Source organism: Drosophila virilis, chromosome 2, assembly GCF_030788295.1.
Source record: "Drosophila virilis strain 15010-1051.87 chromosome 2, Dvir_AGI_RSII-ME, whole genome shotgun sequence".
In the NCBI taxonomy this organism is placed as follows: Eukaryota; Metazoa; Arthropoda; class Insecta; order Diptera; family Drosophilidae; genus Drosophila; species Drosophila virilis.
The window spans coordinates 23,759,024-23,781,108 of record NC_091544.1 but is presented as its reverse complement, the minus strand read 5'-3'; the positions used below and the strand labels follow the sequence as shown (position 1 = coordinate 23,781,108).

The following is a 22,085-nucleotide window of genomic DNA, read 5'->3' as shown; positions in this document are numbered from 1 at the left end:
ATTTGGGTGACCGCAAGCACATTAAAGATTTTTAAATGTACTATATATAAGTACTATTACTTAACAAAAGTACGTTTATATTTATTTTCATGTTTATATTTTTCATGACAATAATCTACTTCTATATATGTACAAGATGTATTTGCATGCTAGAACACACAGAACTAGAATGTATATAAATAAATTTAAAATATACACGTTACGAAGATTACGCTTCAAAACTACGGCTGCTTGAATTTTTCAGCTTCCTTGCGTGCCTTGAATCCACGAAAACTCGACTGTATTTTAACAGCTGCATCCGTCGCAATTTTCTGCTTCTTCCGCACAAGAAAGCCACGAAAGCCAGCTTGAATTTTTGTTGCAGAACGGTTCTCCACCGAGCTTACGTCCGACATGACGGGGGCGTGCTGTCCGTCAGCAGCTTTAGGCAACTGTTGATTCTCTTCCATGAAGTCGTTGATGTGGGGATGCTGTTGACGTTGCTGACGTCTAACACCACTCGAATGCTGATTTGCGTAGCGCTGAGACAAGTGGCCGTTGGTACGAGAACTATTAGATTTGGATAAACGGTATAGCTGTTTGCGTACACGATAGCCACGAAAACCAGCTTGTATCTTAATGGCTGCACTTTCTTCAGACTGTAAATTTAACTCTGATTCGGGCGAGCTCGGATATATGTACATGATCTTAAACAGCACCAAACACAGCTGAATTTATTTCCAGGCAATTAGGTAAGGCAGGGGTCACATTTACAATCAGACAAATAGACAATAGGTTTTCACTAATAGTTTTCTGATTTCCCTTGGTAAATGTATGAACTGGCTCTTACGAGAGCTATAAACGTACTGACGTATATATAACGGAATTGGCTGCTGTATGCCGAGAATTTTCATTTAATTTTTCCATTCACAAAACAAAAGGCCCCACTCATCGTTTATGCTCTCGTACATAGTCACTTACCCCGCCGTTGTATTACGTATTTGTATCTTTTATATTTGTGTACATTGTATACAAAATACATTTATGAATATACACATATGTATATGTATATACAAATGTATACGTATGCACACTCTTGTATGTAAATATTGAATGTACAAAAATGTATGTACATATATACACATATGTATCGAACATGCTTTGTATATGTTTGTATTTTATTGTATTTGTGAGTTTACGTATTCAAATCTATGTCCTATGTAGTATGTATGCAGCCAGATTTGTGTGTATCTTTTGCTCTTTTGAAAACCTCGCGGATGTTCATGACGTTAATGATTGTACTCTGTTCCCAATGGAAATAAACAGTATATTGGACGAAGCAAATTCGCATGTAAGGTCGTATACAACATTTTTGGTATGAAAGTATTTCAGTTATTCCTAAAATATCAGAAAAATATTTTAAAATGTATTATACATTTGGAAAGCTCCTTTACGTGCCAAAATTGGATTTGGAATACTGTTGGACTGATATTACTTAGTCAACAGAGTATTGTAAAGTTGATATCCTACAACTGCATCGTTCTTTATGTGCTTAATTGAAAAATATAATCAAAAATCCCGACAGTTCTGTGAACTAGTCTTGCATATTCAATTGCAATTGCTGTCTCAACTATGTATTTACATAAATATGATTCGAAATGGCATATGGCGTCTTCATTTGCTTACGCTAACCTCTTTACCTTTTGACTGGATCAGCACACAGCCTTACCCGCAGAAGCTTGAAAGCCAAAATTTGTATATTAACAGATTCACGCCTATTTTTTGAGTCTAACATCGCTGATATACGCTTTCATTTATTGCTTGTGTATATAAAGGCGCATACAACTTTTGATCTCCACTTTCTACCCCAGGCGATTGATTTTCAAGCCTTCCAAATGTGTTTTTACGAAGATTTCTTAAATGAACTTAACATTTTGGAAGAAAAACATAAATGTTTTAAACAAAGCTTTTCAACCAGTTTTCTACAAAAACAGAAGAAATTCACCAAAATGATTTTTGTGCACATACATCACATTCAGTAACTTAGTTACAAATTTGGCAACTTCCTAACTGATCACCGGCTATTGAATAGCAAGTACACGAGATGGCCGACTGGATCTAAAGAAAATACTCCAACAGCGAGGGGATACTTACAAATTCCAAACAAAACACTCAGTTGCCACCGCCTATACTCAACAGTATGGATCTTACTTACACAGGAAAAAATACAATGTCCATACTGTTCATCGAATTCCAAGCAGACGCGCATGAATGTGTGCACGTGTATACGGAAATTCAAGGAATTTGCACTAGCTGCCGTAAAAACGTGGGCAGTCAAAACACATAACTTTTGTATGTTTCTTAACCGATCTTAACGATATTTTCTAGATATAAAATGAAAGATACATGATATATATGTACTATTTTATAATAATTTTGTTGACTCCACCTCTTATTATTTACCCAATTTCCTCAAAAAACAGGATTTCGATATCGATTTTGATTGCTTGGAAACGGAGTAAGTTATCTATTATCGAAAACAAGCTCGATCTGCGCAGGCACAAGGAGGACCAACAGCTAAAATTTACCTAGCTCTTAAAGTTCATACACACGGACAGACGGACATGGCAAGATCGACTTGGCGAGGCTTAATAAAAAATGAAACAAGTAAGAGGTTCTAGACGGGAGCTTCCGACTAGGGAAAACCCTGAACCAACACCAAATGCTGTACGCGCTACGCGTGCTGTGCTGCTATATTAATTCGTTTTTTTCTCAATAATACTCAATTATTGGTGTGGTTGTCGCGAGCCCGGGGAAAAAGCTTTTTCCTTTTTTTTTGGCTGGAGTGGCTGTTGAGTAGAGGCGGCAGCAAGTATAAGTGTGCGGTCAGTTGCGAGTTCGAACCCTGCCAAGGGAACTTTTCATTTAAGTTTATCTTGATTACTTCAAACGAGCGCGTAGCGCGAGCTGCATTTGGTGTGGTGGGAATAAGGGGGTTCAGGGTTTTCCCTAGTCGAGAGCTTCCGACTCGAATGTCTTACTTAATTTTTTTTAATTAATGCTGAAGCAAAACGAGTGCGTAGCGCGGGTATTCCCCCTTACTCTTACTATTACTTACTTTTACTTGTTGCCTTTGTACTGCATGGTTCAGGTGAAATTTATGTTATCGTTGGCTTCATTGCAAATTCCGAGTATATTTTTCACTTCACTGTTTCATTTGAGCGCGTACCCGTAAATCGCGACAAAACACAATAATTACTTTTACACCAATTATATTAAGTTTGCTCAAGCTCCTCGTGAATTTCTTCCCTGCTTACACTTGAACTAAATTTTGTCGTTTGGGAGATTCACACGTAATACGAAGAATTTCGCTATCCCTTTCAATGTCCCGTTTGCGATCAGAAACTGCTAGAAATCGTTCTAATACATGTTACGTAGTCTTCATTTACTTATATCCACTCTTCTACTGGTATTCTTGTATTCTTGCCGTCAAAACATTGTATGCTCTCTCCCACGTCGTGAAAGCTGATCGCAAAGTGAGGAGCTATTTTACCGTTTTTAGCAACTCTTATATTTTTAATGTTTTCATATATTGAAGGTCAGCGGTCTGGAATCCAGCATTGTCTGATTCTTTCTTTTCATTTTTGTTGCATTTTTGACGAATTCCATGAATGAATGAGGATCGCCTCATTAAATTATTATGTTTTCTCATAATAAAAGGCCAGCCTGCGTTAAATTGCTCACTGGGTCTTCTTTGCCTTTATACTCTTCGTTTTTAGACGTGATATTGATTGCGATTATTCTGTTTCGCTCTTTTCAAAGATATGGGATATATACATACATACACATGCATGCAACGCAGTTGTATTAATTTTGTTAAGCTTAAGCCATCACTTATGAAATACCCACAAAAGGATAATATTTATTTACGCAAATGTATGTAGCAGGCAAATGGAAGCACCTCCGACCTCATAAAGTATGTCTACTCGTAATCGCCATCAATAGTCGGGTCCATTCGTCTGTCAATCATTTTTAAATGATTTTGTGCAAATGTATGTACGTATGTAACAAGCAAAAGGAATCACTTCATACACTATATAAGCTATGCATAGATTCTTATCGATTGCTCGTAAACGGGCCAAGTTATCGATTATCGGAAAAGAGCTCGTACTGCGCGGGGGGACTTTTTCTCTCTCTTCTTGCTCTTATTGGTTCTGAGATCCTTGCGTTCATTTACACAGGCGGACAATATACGGTTATGGCTAGATCGCCTCGGCTATTGTTGCTGATCAACAATACGATCGGAATTGCTGCCTTCTGACTGTTACATCCATTTGCACAATAAATATACCCATGTTTAATGAAGTTAGGGTATAAAAACCAGGTAGTGTGCTTCCATTTTGCTCACTGGTTTTATTTCATGAACTGTCGGAAGAGCTAATAAAATGGCGCAAAAATAAACAAAGGCATGAAAGCAAAACAAAATGCCGACATGATGTTGAAACTACTTTTCTAAGACTATTCAAAATAATTTAATCAAGAATGAACATTGTAAAGTCGAGGATATATATAATTAAGACTAATTAAAATTAAAATGTATAATTTGTTGAGTATAGCTGGTATAAATTTCATTAAAAAAATATTATTTGTTGATAAAATTATTTGTTTAATAAGCTGATTAAAAATTGTATTTTGGTTCAATATTAATAATATGAAAGAGTTGTGTTTTTCAGCAAATGCGATACAGCATCTTGCGTTGCATTCTATGTTGAAGCTCCCCGCGGCGAATCATCGTATGAATAACTTTCATTACAGTTCGCTCCTCGTATTTTTGACGCAAGAAATCCTAAATTGCAAAAATATATTTAATACAATGATATATTGTGGTGTTCTACTGTACTGCTAATTACCTGCATAATATTTTGTTCAGAAACCTGCGATCCGATAGCAAAGCGCCTTTTAAGTTGCTTTTCTATTCGGTTTAAAGTTTCCTGGTCTTCCTCAGTGGTGAATCCCTCGGCACCAGCCAGACTGCCTGACATGGCAGCATCAAGGGTAGACACTTGGAACAGACGAAGTGCTTCATTTACATGGTCATCCATGACAAACGGAAGCAAACGCATTTTCGCCAATGACTCCGATATACGAATGACAGCTTCCAACTGACGCACGGTAATTGGAATACAATGACGTTTATCCGCCGACTTTTCCTGCTGGCCAGCACCACATCGCATTAAAACGTAGCGGCTTTTCAGTTTTTCACCAGCAGCTTCGCTTAGACGCGGACCGCAATGAGTGCGACAATAATGGATGTACTTTTTAAACATAGGCAACGAAATTTCGCCTTCTTCTGGCTCAAAGGGCGCCGACTTGTTTGAGCTCAAATGAACGTTTATTATGTGCTTGGCTAAAGTGATGTCTCGAGTCTCGTCGTGCACATCTTTCACGATAAAGATCATGTCAAAACGTGAAAGAATCGTCGGCATGAAGTCAATGTTCTCTTCACCCTTTGTATCATCCCAGCGACCGAATATAGAGTTGGCAGCTGCAAGCACTGAGCAACGAGAATTCAATGTGGTTGTAATACCAGCTTTCGCAATCGAAATCGTTTGCTGCTCCATGGCTTCATGAATGGCGACACGGTCATCCTCACGCATTTTGTCGAATTCATCAATGCAAACTACGCCACCATCAGCTAGAACCATAGCTCCACCTTCCATAATGAAATTACGCTGTGGAAAAAATAATTATATTGAATGATTATTTACTGCAGTTAACATTGCGTATACAATTATATATTATGGTAATTAGTAGCGGATTACTAAGCATTTTAATATGTTTATATTGAATTTTAATATTAACCATATAATATAATACTCACTGTGTGCGGATCCTTCATAACGGATGCCGTAAGACCAGCTGCGCTTGAGCCCTTTCCAGATGTGTACACCCCAATGGGAGCTACTTTTTCAACAAACTTTAGAAGCTGCGACTTAGCGGTACCTGGATCGCCCAAAAGCAACACATTAATATCGCCACGACGACAAAGTCCGTCGGGGAGACGTTTTCGTGAGCCTCCAAATAACATGCAAGTTATGGCCTTTTTAATGTCGTCGGAACCAAATATGCTCGGTGCCAAGGATTTTGAGAGACGATCATAAATATCTGATGAAGCGGCGATGCGCCGGAAGTTCTCCTCCTCTTCCGTGGATATGTTAGTATAACGCGAAACTGCACCTGCTCCTTCTGCATCAACGGTTATGCCAACCACGCGCATATATGGCGCACGCACTCCGAGAACAGCCTTCTCGCGACCATCTTGTCGCGACGGTTTACCAACCTTACGTATTGAATAAACCCCTTGTATAAGCACTCGATTGCCGGGAACAACACGTTCGCAAAGTGAGCGATCGCAAAACAATTGCAAATGGCGTGGAATCTCTCCTTGCGGCACGAAATCTGGCAGCTCTTGAAGCTTGAGAGTTTGAAAATCAACGCACTTACATTTGTCCGGCATTATGAAGAAGGGATCCAAAGGACATTTGGGCCTGCCGGCCTGTTCGGTAGTACACTTTCGTGGCAGAGCATACCCTTCAAGTCCAGGATTGATTTTCAGGTTCGGTATAACAGTACTACATGACCGACACATAATCGACATTCGCGTTGCCTTTGCCTGAATGCCTGAAGCGGCAACTATTATACCGGCAATTTTAACCAAACGCGATACACTATCCGACTTCAGTTCACGTATATTTGTGGGATTCGCACTTGACATAAGCAGTATTTGAACGTCGTGCATGTGTTCTTCATGCTCGGGACGAGGTGCTGTAATTTCATCAGCTACTTCACGGGCAGCCTCTTCAAAGATTTGCAAGTGCTCAGTGGGCTGTTTATTTAACTTGTCGGCAAGCGTCTCATCAAAACCCACCACATCCTCCATTTCAACCTCCAGAAAGTAGCGTCCATTAAGATAGTTCCGCTTTAAATTGTCTCTACATAAATATAAAGCTTGACAATAATCATTTTACAAATCATAAAGCGTAACTTACCGATATTTATAGAAAAAATTGTCTTCATTAAAGGTACGAATGAACTCTTTATACTTTTTTTTCACGGCTTGTAAGTTTATTTGGGCGCCATCTGGGGTCTGATCATTTCCAAAATTGTCGGAGAAAAATACGCCAGCGTCATCGAAGCCCTCCATTATGATAATGTATCAGTTTAATAACTATAGACGACAAAAATTGACCACTTCCACAAATGCCGCCTCAAACACAATGTGAAGCAAGAATTGGCCGCCAAAAATATGTATGTAATCGATATATTAAAACCGATTCAACACAGCATTGTTTTTCCGATATTTAATTTCATTAACAACAGTGGTGTTACTCCAATTAAATAAAATCGTAATTCCAACGCACAATCACTCATTATTTCAATTCTTTCAGAATCTACAAAATAATTAAATAACTAATTTTTAACAAATCGTGAATACACACATATATATATATACTATGTCTTACAGCAAGCCTGAAAGACACTGTTATTTATCAGACTATTTTCGATTGATTGACTCGGTAATGATGAGTCAACTATTGCGATGGCAGATATACCACACTGTAACGTTTTCTTGTTTTTAGCCCATGTCACGGAATGTAGGCGACGTAGAAGACGACAGCGACCTCATAATGTTTACATGTTCTCTATCAACAGTCTTCGATAGCTTAAAAATAAATCTGAGCTCGTGACTGTACGCATTAGATAACTAACTAAATTTTATCCCACAGCTTAATTGTTTTTTTCACAAAATAAGTCTGTTTATGTACTGATTGCTTCCTTAAAATATGGAGCCAAGAATATGTAGTCTTGCCGACTTCCGTTTCCATAAATCGCATTAGTCGATATATTGTCACAGTTTGCAAGTTACTGCCTTACTAACAGAAATACTGTGCAACTTTTTCCATGTCTTTCTTGAAAATTAAAATATTGAACAAAATAAATATTGTTGTATATGTATATTACAGTTAATATATAAAAATAAAATCAAACTGTGTTAAGTATAGTGTGACTATTCCCATGCAATTCTAATGTTTTTATTGTTGAGCATTCTTATCGATATTTTCATTAATTTTATAATTCATATCGTAAAGTTAATTTTCATATATCGATATGCACTTACCATCCCTAGTAGTGGACTGCTGGGTAGCACTTTTTCGCGTGTGTTTGGAGGGAAGCAGACTGGTATCTTATACATTTCTTAATTTCTTTCAGTTGTCGCAAGTCACGCCAAGTAAAATTAAAAAAATATGGTAAGTACGCCTTATTGAGTTGCGGCATCATGACTGAATTGAATTTTTACAGTCGTCAACAGATATAGCAATGGAGTCGAGTGTCGAGCTCGAGAGCGCGCCCGCGACCGGCCTCATACCAATCGGTATTACTAACTCGAACAATGTGTTAAAGAAACTAACCCACACCAACGCCAGCGGCGGTGGCACGGCATCTCCTGGCCCTGGCGATGCAAGTGGTAATGCAGACGAGATGACTTCGAGGGACTATTATTTTGACTCGTACGCTCATTTCGGCATCCACGAAGAAATGCTTAAAGACGAAGTCCGGACCGTCACATACCGTAACGCAATGTACCATAACAAGCATCTTTTCCACGGAAAGGTAAACTATTTAAATTGGAGTATGACACAAGTTGGTATGTTGTGTAATTTACCAAAGTAGATGTTTTCTCTAATCTAATATTGATATTTCTTAAAAAAAAATACATGTTTCCGGTTGTTCGCCTTGCCAAAAACCAGCAAATAATTAGTATTGTTACAATTTTGCATGTTAAACACAACACCCAACATGTCTTAAACCCACATTGAGATTGAAAAAAACTCAGACGAGCTATACATTAAATTGTTTGCAGACCGTTTTAGATGTTGGATGCGGTACTGGAATACTATCCATGTTCGCTGCTAAGGCCGGAGCCGCCAAAGTTATTGCTGTTGACTGCTCCAATATAATAGAGTTCGCTCGACAAGTGATTATTGACAACAATTTGCAAGACGTAATTACAGTAGTCAAAGGGAAAATCGAGGAGATTGAACTTCCAAATGGTGTCGAAAAAGTGGACATTATTATTTCAGAATGGATGGGGTATGATCTGTTGCGTTTGCTAATAATAAACTACTATTAACTAAAGTTACTCTCTCAAAACTTTAGGTACTGCCTATTTTATGAGTCAATGCTGGACACGGTGTTGTATGCGCGCGATAGATGGCTAAAGCCGAATGGTATGATGTTTCCTGACAGAGGCACACTCTATATCACAGCTATTGAAGATCGCCAGTATAAAGACGAGAAAATTAATTGGTGGGATGATGTGTATGGCTTTGATATGAGTTGTATACGCAAGGTGGCGGTTACCGAACCACTCGTTGATGTTGTGGACCCAAAGCAAGTGGTTTCCACGGCGTGCATGGTAAAGGAGGTGGATTTGTACACAGTGCAAAAAGCCGATTTGAACTTCTCTTCAAAATTTAATCTTACTATCAAGCGTAATGATTTTGTGCAAGCTTTGGTCACATACTTTAACATTGAATTCACCAAGTGTCACAAACGTCTTGGATTCAGCACTTCCCCTGATTCCACATATACACATTGGAAGCAGACTGTCTTCTATTTGGATGATCACATAACTGCCAAGAAAAATGAAGAAATTAATGGAACGTTTCAAATGAAGCCAAATGAACGCAACAATCGAGACTTAGATTTTGTCATCGATATCAATTTCAAGGGCGAGTTATCTGAAATTCAAGAATCAAATACATACCGCATGCGCTAGAGTAACGCCATTTTACCAATGTGGCCTTAAGGCTACTTGCCTTCTTTAGACAGAGGGAATTTAATGATGACTAGACGTAAGATATAATCCAGTGCGAAATGTGCAACGAATTTGTGTTGCGTCTTCAACTAAGTTTAAAGTGTACCTTTTTAGTATACATTATATTTTTACAAGTGTGCGCCTGTTTAAATTATGATTCAAGAATACTTCTAAGAAAATTGTACAGTGGCACATTAAGTCTCACATAAACAAAATAAAGTGTGCGGTAAGCACACAATTTTACTGGATTTTAAGCGCCTTTGCTGTTTACATGTTTTAATTGGTTTAAGATAAATTGTGTTCGTTTTCATACATTTTATGTTGGCGTCGAACTCTTAAGTTATATGAGCTAGAGCCTTGAAACTTTGAACGTAGGTAGTTTGTGCAATCGGAGACGCTTCCTTTGACCGGTTACATACATTTACACAACACATACTCATTTTAAATTTGTTTTTTCTGATCGTCAAACAGTAAGCGTGCTCTAGTCGGGAGTGCCCTATTAGAGGGTATCCATAACCTTTTTCTACCAACCTCAAATGCAGCTCACGCTAGGCACTCCTTTCAACTTTACCATCATCTCATACTTTCTCACAGCCTTACGAAAATAAAGAAAAATGTCTCGGCACGCGATTTACGATTATTAAAGGTTTTTAACGTGGGACCAAAATGGGGGGAAACTAAATTTACCTTGCAGAGGGTATTATAATATGAAACTTTGCAGAAGTCCCTCTTGCTGTTGCACGCATTATATATGTCGGAGCCAGCTGGAGCGGACCACTATATCATATGGCTGCAATAGGAACGATCAGTCAAAAACTAAGTTGTATGAAAATTTATTTTGTTTTTCAAGATATCTTGACCATTCTCGGCAATAACTATTTTCCCTGTGCTTGTTAGATACGGGAAAATTAAAAGCTTGGGCTTGCGAGGGTATAAAGTCTTGGGCGTGCCGAAGATAGCCCTTCTTTCTCGCTTTATTAAAACCTGTATAAATTTTAATATGGAAGTTACGAGCTAAGTCTCTTTTACCAAAACTGGCATGTATCAAGTTATTTGCTTAGGGGCTGAACCTCCCTTAAAATTAATTTCTTATTTTAGAAAATTGTTTTTGAAAATTAGTATAGTTTGTTGCAGCCGATTTTGCGGCAAAAGGTTTGGTTTAAGGTTCGGTTCGTAGTTAAAACTAAATTGGAATTCTAGTCTTGGACCGTAAAGGACGACACTGTGTTTCCTATTGCTTCACTTATCTTGCGGATGCATGTGTAAGAGTGTGCAAAAATCGGGGTAAGGTGTCACTGGAAGCAACAATTTTTCAGGTGCTTTATTATTACTTTTTAAAATTATTTGAACCGTGCAACACCGGGTTATTTCTTTCAGGATTATCAAAGAATTGCCATTTAAAAGTAAAGTTTTAATATTAAATAAAATAGATGTTTAAATACATGAAAAAAAGGTGTACTTAATTTAATTACTTAGTTCAGTTAAATGCTTGTTTTGATCCATTAAACACAAATTTGTTATTATGGGTTCCAAGTGGTTATATAAGTAACTAAGTTTAGAAAGGTACAATTTTGCTTATAACTAAATTGCTAGTTAATGCTTTTTATATCGATCACGTGAATTGGAACGACTTCTATTATCTCTAGAGAAGCTTCGAGGTGTCCGAGAACGCCTTGGTGAACGGGATCTGAAAGAGTATGTGCAAGAAAACAATATTATCAGAACACCAATTAAAACGTTTAAAGTAAAGTGGCGTTGCTGGGAACAATTTAATTTGAATACTAAACCTAACACATAACTTACATTGTTTCTCTTAAAATTTAGTTAAGTCGTAAAATTATACCACTTTATATATATTATCACATTTTTTCTTTTTTTCTCCCTTGTCGATAGATTGTGATCACATTGCTAAATAGCTTGAATATAATAAAATCAGGGATATATTTGCTTTAATCTTATTTACAAAGCTCTACATAGGAACTTAAGCAATACATGTTTCAGCGATTTGGGAAATCCCACCAGCAACAGTGGTAAATTGGCGAAAAACGATTGTATAAGTTTTTTGTTTTGAAAGCCACGGGCAAGCCCGGGTTATATCTGCTAGTATATTTTTAAATAATCACGTAGTGTTTTGTTTTTCGCTGAAAGACGGAATTTAAAGTTGGGCATTCAAAATATTGCCATTAAACATTTAATAAATTACTAATATTTCTTCCAACAGGCATTTTTAAATATTTATGTCAAATATAAACCTTATCGGTTGATAATTGAATAATTTAATGGTGCGTCTAGCTTGAAAAATGTAGGTTTGAGATAATCGCGTTTAAAATTGTATATTTTAAAGGTCGCGTCCCTTATAGTTAAAGGGGAAGGTAATTGTATAAGTAGTTTTCCAAACACAGCTAAATATATTTTTAAATACAAAAAAATAATTAAAAGAAACTGATTTAACTAATCTAGAGCATTTACATAAAATAATTGCAATACCGAATTTTACATTTATCCATCTGATCGATCGCATATTTTCAAAAATTGTAAATGCACGCGTATTTATCGATAGCAGTAATATTTATATTAAATATAAGCATGACTTTATGAAATTACCTAAATCGTCCATTACCACGCCCACCACTATTGCCACTTCCTTCGGCAACGCCACGAAGAGCTCTGTCGCGAGAGCGTCCTGAAGACATTTCTACACGGATTCTTGTGCCACAGCAGCGTGTTCCATCAAGTGCTCGGGTAGCATCTTCAGCATCTCGCCGATCTTCGAACTCAACAAACGCAAAACCAGGCGGATTGCGTGCTATCCATACGTTTCGTAAAGGCCCATATTTATTGAATGCATTTTCAATCTCAAATTTTGAAGCTGATGATCCCAAGTTTCCAACATACACTTTGCAGGTCAAGTCCCATTCCCGATAGCGTGACATACTAGCTAAGTGTTGATCTGGTTTTATTTTTGAATATGAACACCCTTAAAAGGGAAATAAGCACACAAAGGCAGTTAAGAAGTAGGACAATATTTGATACTTTTGTAAAAACATAACTTATAGTTTTTCAGAACGGTGGAACTGGTAAATATACATACACACATTCATGCGCGTCTGCTTCGAATTCTATTATTGCAATTCCGATTGTTTTCTGTGCTGTTATTTGAATTCCTTGTTTTCTCAATAGTACACAGAGGCATAGCTGTCTGTCGCGAGTTGGAGGAAACTGCTTTTTTTTTGGTCAGTTGCGAGTTTAAGCCCCGCCAAGGGAACTTTTTTTATTTATGTTTATTTCTTCAAACGAGCGCGTTGCGCGAACTGCTTTTGGTGTTGGAATAAGAGGGTTGAATAACCCATTCTTTCTGCTAAAAACATAGCTGTTTTGCGTTTATACCTTTGCAGAGGGTATTATAATTTTGTCGTGAAATGTGTAATGCATAGAAGGATACATCTCCGACCCCATAAAGTATATGTATTCTTGATCAGTATCAACCGTCGAGTCGATATAGCCATCTACGTCTGTTTCTATGCGAAATAGTCTCTCATTTTTAAAGCTAGCGACATGAAACTTTGCAGAAGTCCCTCTTTCTGTAGCACGCAGCATATATATCAAAATCAGCTGAGCACTATATCATATAGCTGCCATATAGCGGCCAAAAACTAGGTTTTCGATTAAAAATCTTTTTGTTTATCAAGATATCTTGACCAAACTCGGCATTAAGTATTTTCCCAGTGTTTCTTAGATATGGACAAAGCAGTATTAGGATAATGAAAAGGTTGGGTCTGCAAGGGTATTAGATCTTCGTTGTGCCGAAGATAGCCTTTCGTTTTCGTTTAAAAACTCAAACCGTCCTTAGTAAGTTGCTTTTTAATAAAATCAAGTGCATGCCCATAAATTTACACTCATGTAGAAGCTCTAGCTGTAGAATATATGATGCTCTAATATTAGTGGTAGAAGTTGGTATGTACATATGTAGATTATCATATTAATACATTATTGTATGTATGTATGTATATGTACGTACATGAGTTACAAGATTTTTAAGCGTGTGTTATTTTAAGAGTAGCCTGAGCACTCACTTCATTTTTGTGTCTCATACATAAATGTACCGATATTTATTATATTGAATTCAATTCGTATCAATGTATCAAAATTTGGTTGAGAACAAACTTACGATATACATACTTTTTAAAATATTTTGCCACCAAGTAATAAAAACAAACAATATTAAATTGCAATTGCAGCAAAGATGCCAGACTTTTACAATTAGTGTGACCGTAGTCAAAAATAAATAAATTGGTTTCTTTTTAAAAATATGTTGGGTGTTCCTTTCATTAGCTTATTAACAACAAATATATTTGGGAAGGGTCGATTTTAAATAACATAAATAAAACTTGTTTCCACGTCACAAATTGCAAATAACGTAGATATAACTTTAAGATTAATATTATAATATTTGTGTATATATCAGTGCCTATTAGTGCATAACATATTAAAGTGGCTAGAGTGTTAGGTTTGGCGAACGCAGGCATATGAAATTACTCAAAATTTTAGACTTTCTATTATTGCAATGCTATATGCTATATATATGCTGTAAAAATGGCATGTATATGTATATATAAATTGTATATATAAGTTTATATGCATATAAACATATAACATATATAAACATATATCATATATTTATATCACATCTTCAAAGAACACAAAACAAACAGCAGCCAATTGGATGTAGAAGTGTATATGTACAGAGTAGAAAAGCACTATGAAAGAAAAATGTTCATAGCAATCGATTGCAGAATAATTTTTTCCGATAAGCCTATCGATTGCATCAGTAAATTTTTATTGATAAAATCAGCTGGTACAATTTCATAACCCTACGCTGTGAGACTAGTGTATTTGGAAATAAAAAAATTGAAATGCGGCTTACAAATAAATTATATGCACAACATATTGGTTGGCATTTTAAAAAGCACTGGCAGGTACAAGGAAGACGTGTGCCGAAGGAGACAGGTGCTGCCGCCGAGCTTCTGAAAATGGGAATTCAGCTGAAGACCCCGGAGGAAGTGTTGAATCCACCAAGAGAGTTCCAGTCGTAAGAAAAGTCAATTTGATCAATTAACAATTTTCATTTACCATATTGAACGGGCAGTGTTGACATTGTTGGAGCAGTCCGGAAGCCGATTTCTGAAGACCAATCTCATCCAAACTGGCATTCAACCGCGTGCCATCTCTTTGGGAATAACAATGTGTTACTTGGTGGATTGCCGCAAGCCCAGGTGCTGACAAATACGATTGAAATAAATAGTTTTCCACAAAATATAGAGGATGCTTTACGAAGTGGACAGCATTCAAAGGCTGTTGATCGAAATGTTCAAAATGCTATATTTTCATCTCATTTGCTGGATGCACAACAAGTGAAACTGCCAAAGAGACGACTAATTGATCGACCAGCATACATTTTGCCTCGCCTTTACGGAGTCTCTCACGAAAGACGCAAGTATGTACCTAGTTAAAAAATCTTGGCTTGTTGTACCTTTGTAGAGGTGGTTTTAATTTTGAAATGAAATGTGTAACGCAAAGATGGGGACATCTTTGACCTCCATAGCTTCGTCCACCCAGTTTGAATCATAATATTATATATCTTTGATATAAAATATTCTGTTTTCCAAGGCAGGGCACATGCAAAATCAAAGACACGAAACGCTGTTTCTATCTCTCTCTCAGTTTGAATTCAAACCAATCTATTAATTAAATATTAAATATTTCGGCCATTTCGGGCTACTTGATATTCATGAGTTTTTTATTTCGTTCTATCTTGTCCCTAATAGGGAGTCTACTAACACTAGACTACTATTTAATGTATGTAGTGTATTTCTTGTATTTAGTTCTGCTTGATTTAAAAGCTAAATGCGTCAAACTCATTCATTGCAGGTTTTTTGATGAAAATAATGTGAAATGCGAAAAATATATTATATTTTTGTCTAATAAATAAATAATCACTAATTTGCTTTATAAATCTCTGTGCTGCATGGTTAAGATTGTAAATATATGATATATGCTATACATTAAAATAAGTGCTTAAGTTAAGATGTCTTCTTTGTGCGTTACTTATTACATACAAAAAACATACCCTCTAAAAGGGTATTTAAATATGCCGATATTTTGAAATTTTCCGTGTACTGTATTAGTGCAATTTTTTAATTTAATAATCTATTTTTCAGTCGCCTCGTAATAAACAAGCTTATATTTGAAATTGAGAAATTATGTGGCCGCTCTGTGACTGTGAGTCGGAAGCTAACTGATGATGTCAAATTTCAAACTTCATTAACTAAGGACAATGACTTACTCGCATTTACAATTGGTGGAGATAAATTAATAAGCTCCACCCGTGCTTTGGATGCTGTTAAGGGTAAATTTAATGGAGAATTACCAGATTTGTATCCGGTCAAGTGTACAGTTTCAATGCAAAAGCAGCACATTTACACGGAAAAAAATTTCTATCGTAAGTTAACTTTTCGATTTAGTCGAAAACTATAAAATTACATTATGCTTAAAATTTTAGCAATTCGCGCTGAAGTAAGCTGCTCCCATCCACATACAATTATAACGTTTTTTGATAAAACAATTGTGAATAACGTACACGGTGCTGATGTAACAAAAAGTCAATTCTATGGACGTACAATGCTGAAGGCTTTTATTGCAGCTGTAGCCCGCGCTAAGCAGTTGTACGGTGGTTCTGCCAAAGGGGATCTCCAGAAACCTATTGTTGTACAATGCGTTCAGACGGACGGAAAAGTCTTTCATTTTGGGGTGTTCCAACTTAACACTCTTAATCTAAACTCTGACAGCACAACAAAAAACTATTGGTTCCATCGACAAAGTGTAGAATTGTTTACAGAATGTTGTTATACATCTGGAAGACCACACATAGAGGGGTTCAACAGCGAACCTTTTTATATATTAAACGCGTTTTATCACAACTTTTAAGTAAAGCCTAAACTTCCTTTCAAACAAATAAATATCTTTTTGTTATAATGTGGTCGTGTCTATTATTTAAACGAGAAAGAAGGGATATCATCGGCATGCCGAATGGCCTTGCAGACCCAACCATTTCGTTATGGTCGTAGTGCTTTTCCCGTATCTAGGAACCACAGGGAAAGTAGTTTATGCCGAGTATGATTAAGATATTTTGAAGAACCAAATGTTTTTCATACACTTATAAATGGCTTTTAACTTTTTGAGAAAACACAAATATTCCATGGTACAATAAGATATACTGTAAAAAATTTGTTAAGATCGGTTAAGAAACACACGAAAGTTATGTGTTATGTGACTGCGCACCGCAAGTAGGGTAGATAGCGAACATTCATGCGTGACTGCTTCCAATTCTATCAATAGCATTGCAATTGCGATAGTATTATTTTCTGTGCTGCTATTTTAATTCGTTTTTTTTTTCGTTCAAAATTAATAGTTGGTGTTGTTATTGAGTAGAGGCGGTGGCAAGTGGTGTGGTCTATCGGAGCTCGAGCCTTGCCAAGGGAACTTTTCCTTTTTAATTTAATTACTTCAAAGGAGCGTGTAGTGCGAGAAGCATTTGGTGTTAGAATATAAGGGTTCAGGGTATTTCCTAGTCGCTAGTTCCCGACTGAAACCTCTTGTAATGCTAGTTTTTTTATTGAATTTGTATGTATTTATGTATACACCTATAAAGTGAATTTAAACCACGCTTTTATGCAGGTGGTATTTTAAAAGGCGTATCCCATGGCAACGTAAATAGTGCAAATAGTTTTGTATCAATGTATTGGTTACGATAAAATCCGCTCCTAATTTAGAGTGGTTAGAAGAAAATAAACAAGTCAGTAATATGAGGAACGTTCAGCAACAAGAACAAACTATTACCAATAACAGTGCAACATCATCCGAAAATAGTGAGACGCAAAGCGTGGAAGAGCTTCAAAAGGGTTTGCCAACAAACAATCAGAGTGCGGCTCTAATCAGGTGCGTTTCGAATGTCAATTCATGATTTAAAATACTTTATCTTATTTAAATAGTTTTATTTATAATTATATTACGCAATCTTTTCTATTTGTGAACCCTCAAACATTATAATGGTTCCATGGCTTATAAATACATATGCAAGCAGCGGACCACGCTTTTACATTTCATAAATCACTTTTTTAATCAAATTTTCCCAGCACACCTAGAACCCCCAATGCCACTAGTGATATGGATTTTCACGAAGAACAATATATTCGATATATTTCTACACCTTTTTTTGTTCATAGGATCGAATTTCAAATACGTTTTATGTGTGCATATATTTAAACTAAATTAGTTATCAATTTAAACAATTTTTATTTAGAGCGAAAACGAGTTGGAAACGCATGAAAGATCTAGCCGCAGAAAAAGAAAAGGAAAATGAAACTAAACGACCTCCTTGGCGAGCTGTTAGTGTCTCAACTCTCTCTAAGCCGGATAAAAATGCATTGCTCCGGGCTAAATTGCTTGATGCTTCCAGGTTTGTTAATAGCACCTCAAAGCATGAAAACAATGTGCCCTCAAACTGTTGACTTTTACTGGATATAGACGTTTACGAGCTGGCAAGACCAATGTAGCGCTACAAACTGATTTCATTCCCACTAAAGTGATGAAAGAAGCTGTCACAGGTGTCCAGGATGATATGATTTTATTTAAAGATATTGGAATACTAACGGATGGTCAATACTCAATTAAAAAGGATAATAATCAACAATGTATGAGCACAAAATTTATAATAATCCCCTTAACATTAATTCGTAATTCTTTCAGATGTATTAACCTATTCCATATCGCAAATGACCGACCGTGTCGACAAAACAGACGTCTCAACACAAACGCTTTTACCCAAAGCATATAATAAAAACATTATCGACTCAAGCCTATTTGACTTTAAGCATCACGACAAGGATGCCACTTGCGACTTCAATAAATCAAAAGAGTTTCGAGCGTTTAATTCAACTCTGGGCATACGTGATATACCCTTGAATCCTACTTTATTATCGTGGCAATTTGACGATGACGCTATTGAAATGGAGGTCAAAGAAAGTTTCATACCCTATACTATTGAGTCTTTTAAGCCGTGGCGAAGTTTTATTCCTATACCGTTTTATATAAGAAGCAACACCTTGGTGGGCAGGCAGAAAGTCGACTGGGGTTTCCTGCTCCAGTCCATTGATGACTTAGTGCGAGAGTCAAATAATTTGCTAGATAGGTTGCAAACAATAATGCATCAAAAGAATTTGCAACGCAAGCATGTGCATAAAACAATGGATGAAATAAGAAAGTTTCAACCAACAAATTTCAGATTTCCATCTGACTACTGGCTACCGATAATTGAGAAACAGGAAACACAGCTACAACTATTGCTGGACCCAAAATAAAAACATAGTCTAAAACTAAAACTATAAATAAATATTCCAAGCTATATTATTATTTGATGCACTCAATAAAAACATTAAGACATATCATAGTGGCTTTGTGTATATACATATAATAGAAAGAAGATAAAGTAAAGTTTTTTGGTTAATCATATGTCTCTGCAATACTTCATTATTGAAAAATATGTTTCCAACTAGAAACATTAAATTTGATATGTATTAATCGCAATTGCAATGCTGTTGATCATTGAGTAATGAACGGATGTCTGTTGATAGAATTCAATATTGAACAATAATTGTTGCATTTTTAGCCAGCCAACATTTTTTTAAATAACTTTTGTGTTTCTTAGCAGTTCTTGAAGAAATTTTTAGTAGTAGAGCTTATGGTATGGGGCAAGCTATCGATTATAGGAAACATACTCATACTGCACGGGCACTAGAAGGACCACCGTTCCAAAATGTTTTTTCTTTGAAATGTTAAAGATTAGAGCTGGTGCTGCTATTCGCATAAGTAAATTTACCAAATACTCATAGTAATTTTAATTCAAATCTCAAAACTTCAATTTTTTATTTAAATATCTTTAATTTCCCCTTTCCAAGTCAAAATTGTATCATTTATATGATATATAATTTATATTCCTCTAACAAATTTTATGCTTTTAGTTCGGAATCAATTTCTGTAGATTTTAACTTTGCAAGTTTGTGTTTCTTGGGTAGTAATTTCATAAGAATGCTGGTGGCCGATTTACTATCTAATGGACACGATAGGTAAAGCTCTTCACATGCCTTTTCGTTTGTCTCCTTTCCATGTTCCAATGCTTCTTTAATTGCAGTTCCGTCCAAAAGGTAGTCTACAAGCGAATTTCTACAAATAAAACAGAAATAACAACATTGGATATATTTATATAAGCGCAATTTTGCCACCACCTCCACCTGTTGGCCATAGCAACAATTCATTTTCGACGAGAAATATCGAATTCAGATAGCTATAAAATGAATGGAATGTATATATACTATTCTAGAAGCTACATTTCAAATTTGGTGACCTCGGATTTCGATAACGATTCTTATCGATTGCTTAGAAACGGGACAAGTTATCGGATATCGGAAACGAACTCGTGCTACTCATTTCAAGTCTTTAGTTCTAAGGCTCAGAGCTGCTTGCGTTCGTACATACGGACGGGCGGACAGACAGACGGTTATGGCTAGATCGACTCGGCTATTGATGCTGATCAAGAATATATATACTTTATGGGATCGGGATGGTTCTGCCTGTTACAAATATTTGTAGAAATGTTTCTAACCTTTTCAGGGGTATACAAATTGCACTCATAATATTAAAAATATTCTTTTTTTTTTATTAATGAGTTTCACTAGTTCAGGACGAAAACAAAACACAAGTTCTTAAGTATAGCTTATTTAAACTTACCTGGACAGCATGTGAATAAATTCATCCATTTGGTCGGATACTCCAGACTTTATATTCTTTTCCGTAGAGCGCACATAGCCACAGACAGCGCGTTGCATGCAGCTTGTTGAGTCGATGTTATTTTGCCCAAGCACACTTTCAATTTTGTTTATCATACTGCTCAATGAATCCAAATCATTTTCGTCCTCACCTACATACGTACGCATAGTATTGTCAGTATTGTGAATGGCTAATACGATTGAAATATAAATTGTTTACTTACTTCGTCCATAGCCTCCGTAACCACCATGAAATGCTGACAATATTTTCGGTATTAGAATTATTGCACCAATGCCTACAAGGGTGCCCAGCACAACCCCACCTAGATCCAGTTTAATGGGATTATACGCAGAAAGTCCAGAGCTACTAGGGTATCCCTATATTTATGTTCACCATAAAGAAATGAATATCAAATGTCACACATTTGTGTTAAAGGCTCTAATTTTAAAGACATACATTTAAGCTTCCATAACCAGTCGTATAACCAAGCCGTTCCAGTCTATCTTTTGTTGATGCAGCTTCCGGCTCATTCAGCCGAGTTTTGTTTTCATTCTCATATGTTCGACTCCATTGCGTATTTTCTGTGTATGTTCTGAAAATCAATATTTAAAAAAATCAATTATTAAATATGCCCTGTGTCGAGTTGCCGTTATAAACATTCTAACTTCCTTCTAAATGTATGTATGTATCTATGTATATATACAATTAAAATCACACCCACACGCCGCTTTATGCGCTTTACTTTTGGCCCAAGGCATAAATATGACACTTAAATATGCGTAAAAAAAAATTCAAAAGGAGAATGTTTTAATTTTTGATGGTTGGGCTAGGTTTCCAAAAAGTGAAATCTTTTCATTCTGTATACAATATATATAAGAGAAAATATATGCCAAGTTTGGAGTATCTGGCTTAGCTAATTTTGAGCTATGCTTAAAAATAATCTCAAAAAGGATTTCTGATTGATATAATATCATGAAAATAATGGAAATATCGAATAATAGATTAACACACATTTATAATTTCAAATGTGTAGTTTTCGAGACCGACCTCGCGTCATACAGTATATAGCGTAGATAAATTTTTAGTCACAGTTTGAAGTAATATTTTAAGCGACTTGTACATATATGTACTTGAGTATAAACATTTGGCAAACTCACTTTGGTTTGCTTTCAAATTTTGGAATCCCTTCTGCCATGGTTAGGAAAAACAATATGCAACTAAGGTGCAGAACGGTTAACTTTTTAGTATCCATTCCGAAATTTATTGTGAGATTTTCCTTGTGTGTGGTTTTCCGCCCGTAAGTGTGGCCTCAGCTCTGCGACTTTAAATTTCAAACTAATAATTT

General features: G+C 36.2%; 8 protein-coding genes across 10 annotated transcripts in view; 3 read left to right on the top strand and 5 right to left on the bottom strand.

Moving 5' to 3' along the window:
* Cad86C (Cadherin 86C) overlaps positions 1 to 4,039 on the bottom strand; it is a 62,159-nt gene extending 58,120 nt beyond the window's left edge. Inside the window, exon 1 of the mRNA XM_015170474.3 lies at positions 3,098 to 4,039. The gene's annotated coding sequence lies outside the window, so the exon portion shown is untranslated. The remainder of the gene's footprint in view (positions 1 to 3,097) is intronic.
* On the bottom strand, positions 57 to 856 carry LOC6632417 (abnormal spindle-like microcephaly-associated protein homolog). The gene has a single exon (XM_002055762.4). The coding sequence runs from the start codon at positions 681 to 683 to the stop codon at positions 222 to 224; it is 462 nt and encodes a 153-aa protein (XP_002055798.1). The 5' UTR covers positions 684 to 856; the 3' UTR covers positions 57 to 221.
* Positions 4,040 to 4,528: 489 nt separating the features above from the next.
* Positions 4,529 to 7,275, bottom strand: Mcm5 (Minichromosome maintenance 5). Its single transcript, XM_002055761.4, has 4 exons — positions 7,029 to 7,275; positions 5,861 to 6,971; positions 4,890 to 5,711; positions 4,529 to 4,825 (listed from the first exon to the last, which is right to left on the bottom strand). The coding sequence occupies exons 1-4, from the start codon at positions 7,181 to 7,183 to the stop codon at positions 4,709 to 4,711; spliced, it is 2,205 nt and encodes a 734-aa protein (XP_002055797.1). The 5' UTR covers positions 7,184 to 7,275; the 3' UTR covers positions 4,529 to 4,708.
* An 872-nt stretch (positions 7,276 to 8,147) lies between these two features.
* Positions 8,148 to 10,107, top strand: Art1 (arginine methyltransferase 1). The gene is made up of 4 exons (XM_002055760.4): positions 8,148 to 8,288; positions 8,341 to 8,652; positions 8,903 to 9,132; positions 9,199 to 10,107. The coding sequence occupies exons 1-4, from the start codon at positions 8,286 to 8,288 to the stop codon at positions 9,818 to 9,820; spliced, it is 1,167 nt and encodes a 388-aa protein (XP_002055796.2). The 5' UTR covers positions 8,148 to 8,285; the 3' UTR covers positions 9,821 to 10,107.
* Positions 10,108 to 11,165: 1,058 nt separating this feature from the next.
* Rbp1 (RNA-binding protein 1) lies at positions 11,166 to 14,189 on the bottom strand. Of its 3 annotated transcripts, none has more exons than XM_015170472.3 (3): positions 14,039 to 14,189; positions 12,464 to 12,836; positions 11,166 to 11,546 (listed from the first exon to the last, which is right to left on the bottom strand). In XM_015170472.3, exons 2-3 carry the CDS (start codon positions 12,790 to 12,792, stop codon positions 11,453 to 11,455), a joined length of 423 nt encoding a protein of 140 aa, XP_015025958.1. In that variant the 5' UTR covers positions 12,793 to 12,836; positions 14,039 to 14,189; the 3' UTR covers positions 11,166 to 11,452. The 3 variants fall into 3 exon arrangements, with proteins under 3 accessions (XP_015025958.1, XP_070063107.1, XP_070063106.1); XM_070207006.1 differs by having other exon boundaries at positions 14,028 to 14,120; XM_070207005.1 differs by lacking the exon at positions 14,039 to 14,189 and adding an exon at positions 13,933 to 13,954.
* Positions 14,190 to 14,704: 515 nt separating this feature from the next.
* Positions 14,705 to 16,892, top strand: mRpL37 (mitochondrial ribosomal protein L37). Its single transcript, XM_015170777.3, has 4 exons — positions 14,705 to 14,948; positions 15,006 to 15,353; positions 16,078 to 16,358; positions 16,419 to 16,892. The coding sequence occupies exons 1-4, from the start codon at positions 14,773 to 14,775 to the stop codon at positions 16,841 to 16,843; spliced, it is 1,230 nt and encodes a 409-aa protein (XP_015026263.1). The 5' UTR covers positions 14,705 to 14,772; the 3' UTR covers positions 16,844 to 16,892.
* Positions 16,893 to 17,561: 669 nt separating this feature from the next.
* Positions 17,562 to 19,350, top strand: LOC6633110 (uncharacterized). The gene is made up of 4 exons (XM_015170463.3): positions 17,562 to 17,854; positions 18,219 to 18,374; positions 18,443 to 18,609; positions 18,665 to 19,350. Exons 1-4 carry the CDS (start codon positions 17,721 to 17,723, stop codon positions 19,273 to 19,275), a joined length of 1,068 nt encoding a protein of 355 aa, XP_015025949.1. The 5' UTR covers positions 17,562 to 17,720; the 3' UTR covers positions 19,276 to 19,350.
* A 480-nt stretch (positions 19,351 to 19,830) lies between these two features.
* Positions 19,831 to 22,085, bottom strand: Desi (DM4/DM12 domain-containing protein Desiccate). Its single transcript, XM_032433001.2, has 5 exons — positions 21,898 to 22,085; positions 21,197 to 21,332; positions 20,964 to 21,117; positions 20,702 to 20,891; positions 19,831 to 20,137 (listed from the first exon to the last, which is right to left on the bottom strand). Exons 1-5 carry the CDS (start codon positions 21,990 to 21,992, stop codon positions 19,924 to 19,926), a joined length of 789 nt encoding a protein of 262 aa, XP_032288892.2. The 5' UTR covers positions 21,993 to 22,085; the 3' UTR covers positions 19,831 to 19,923.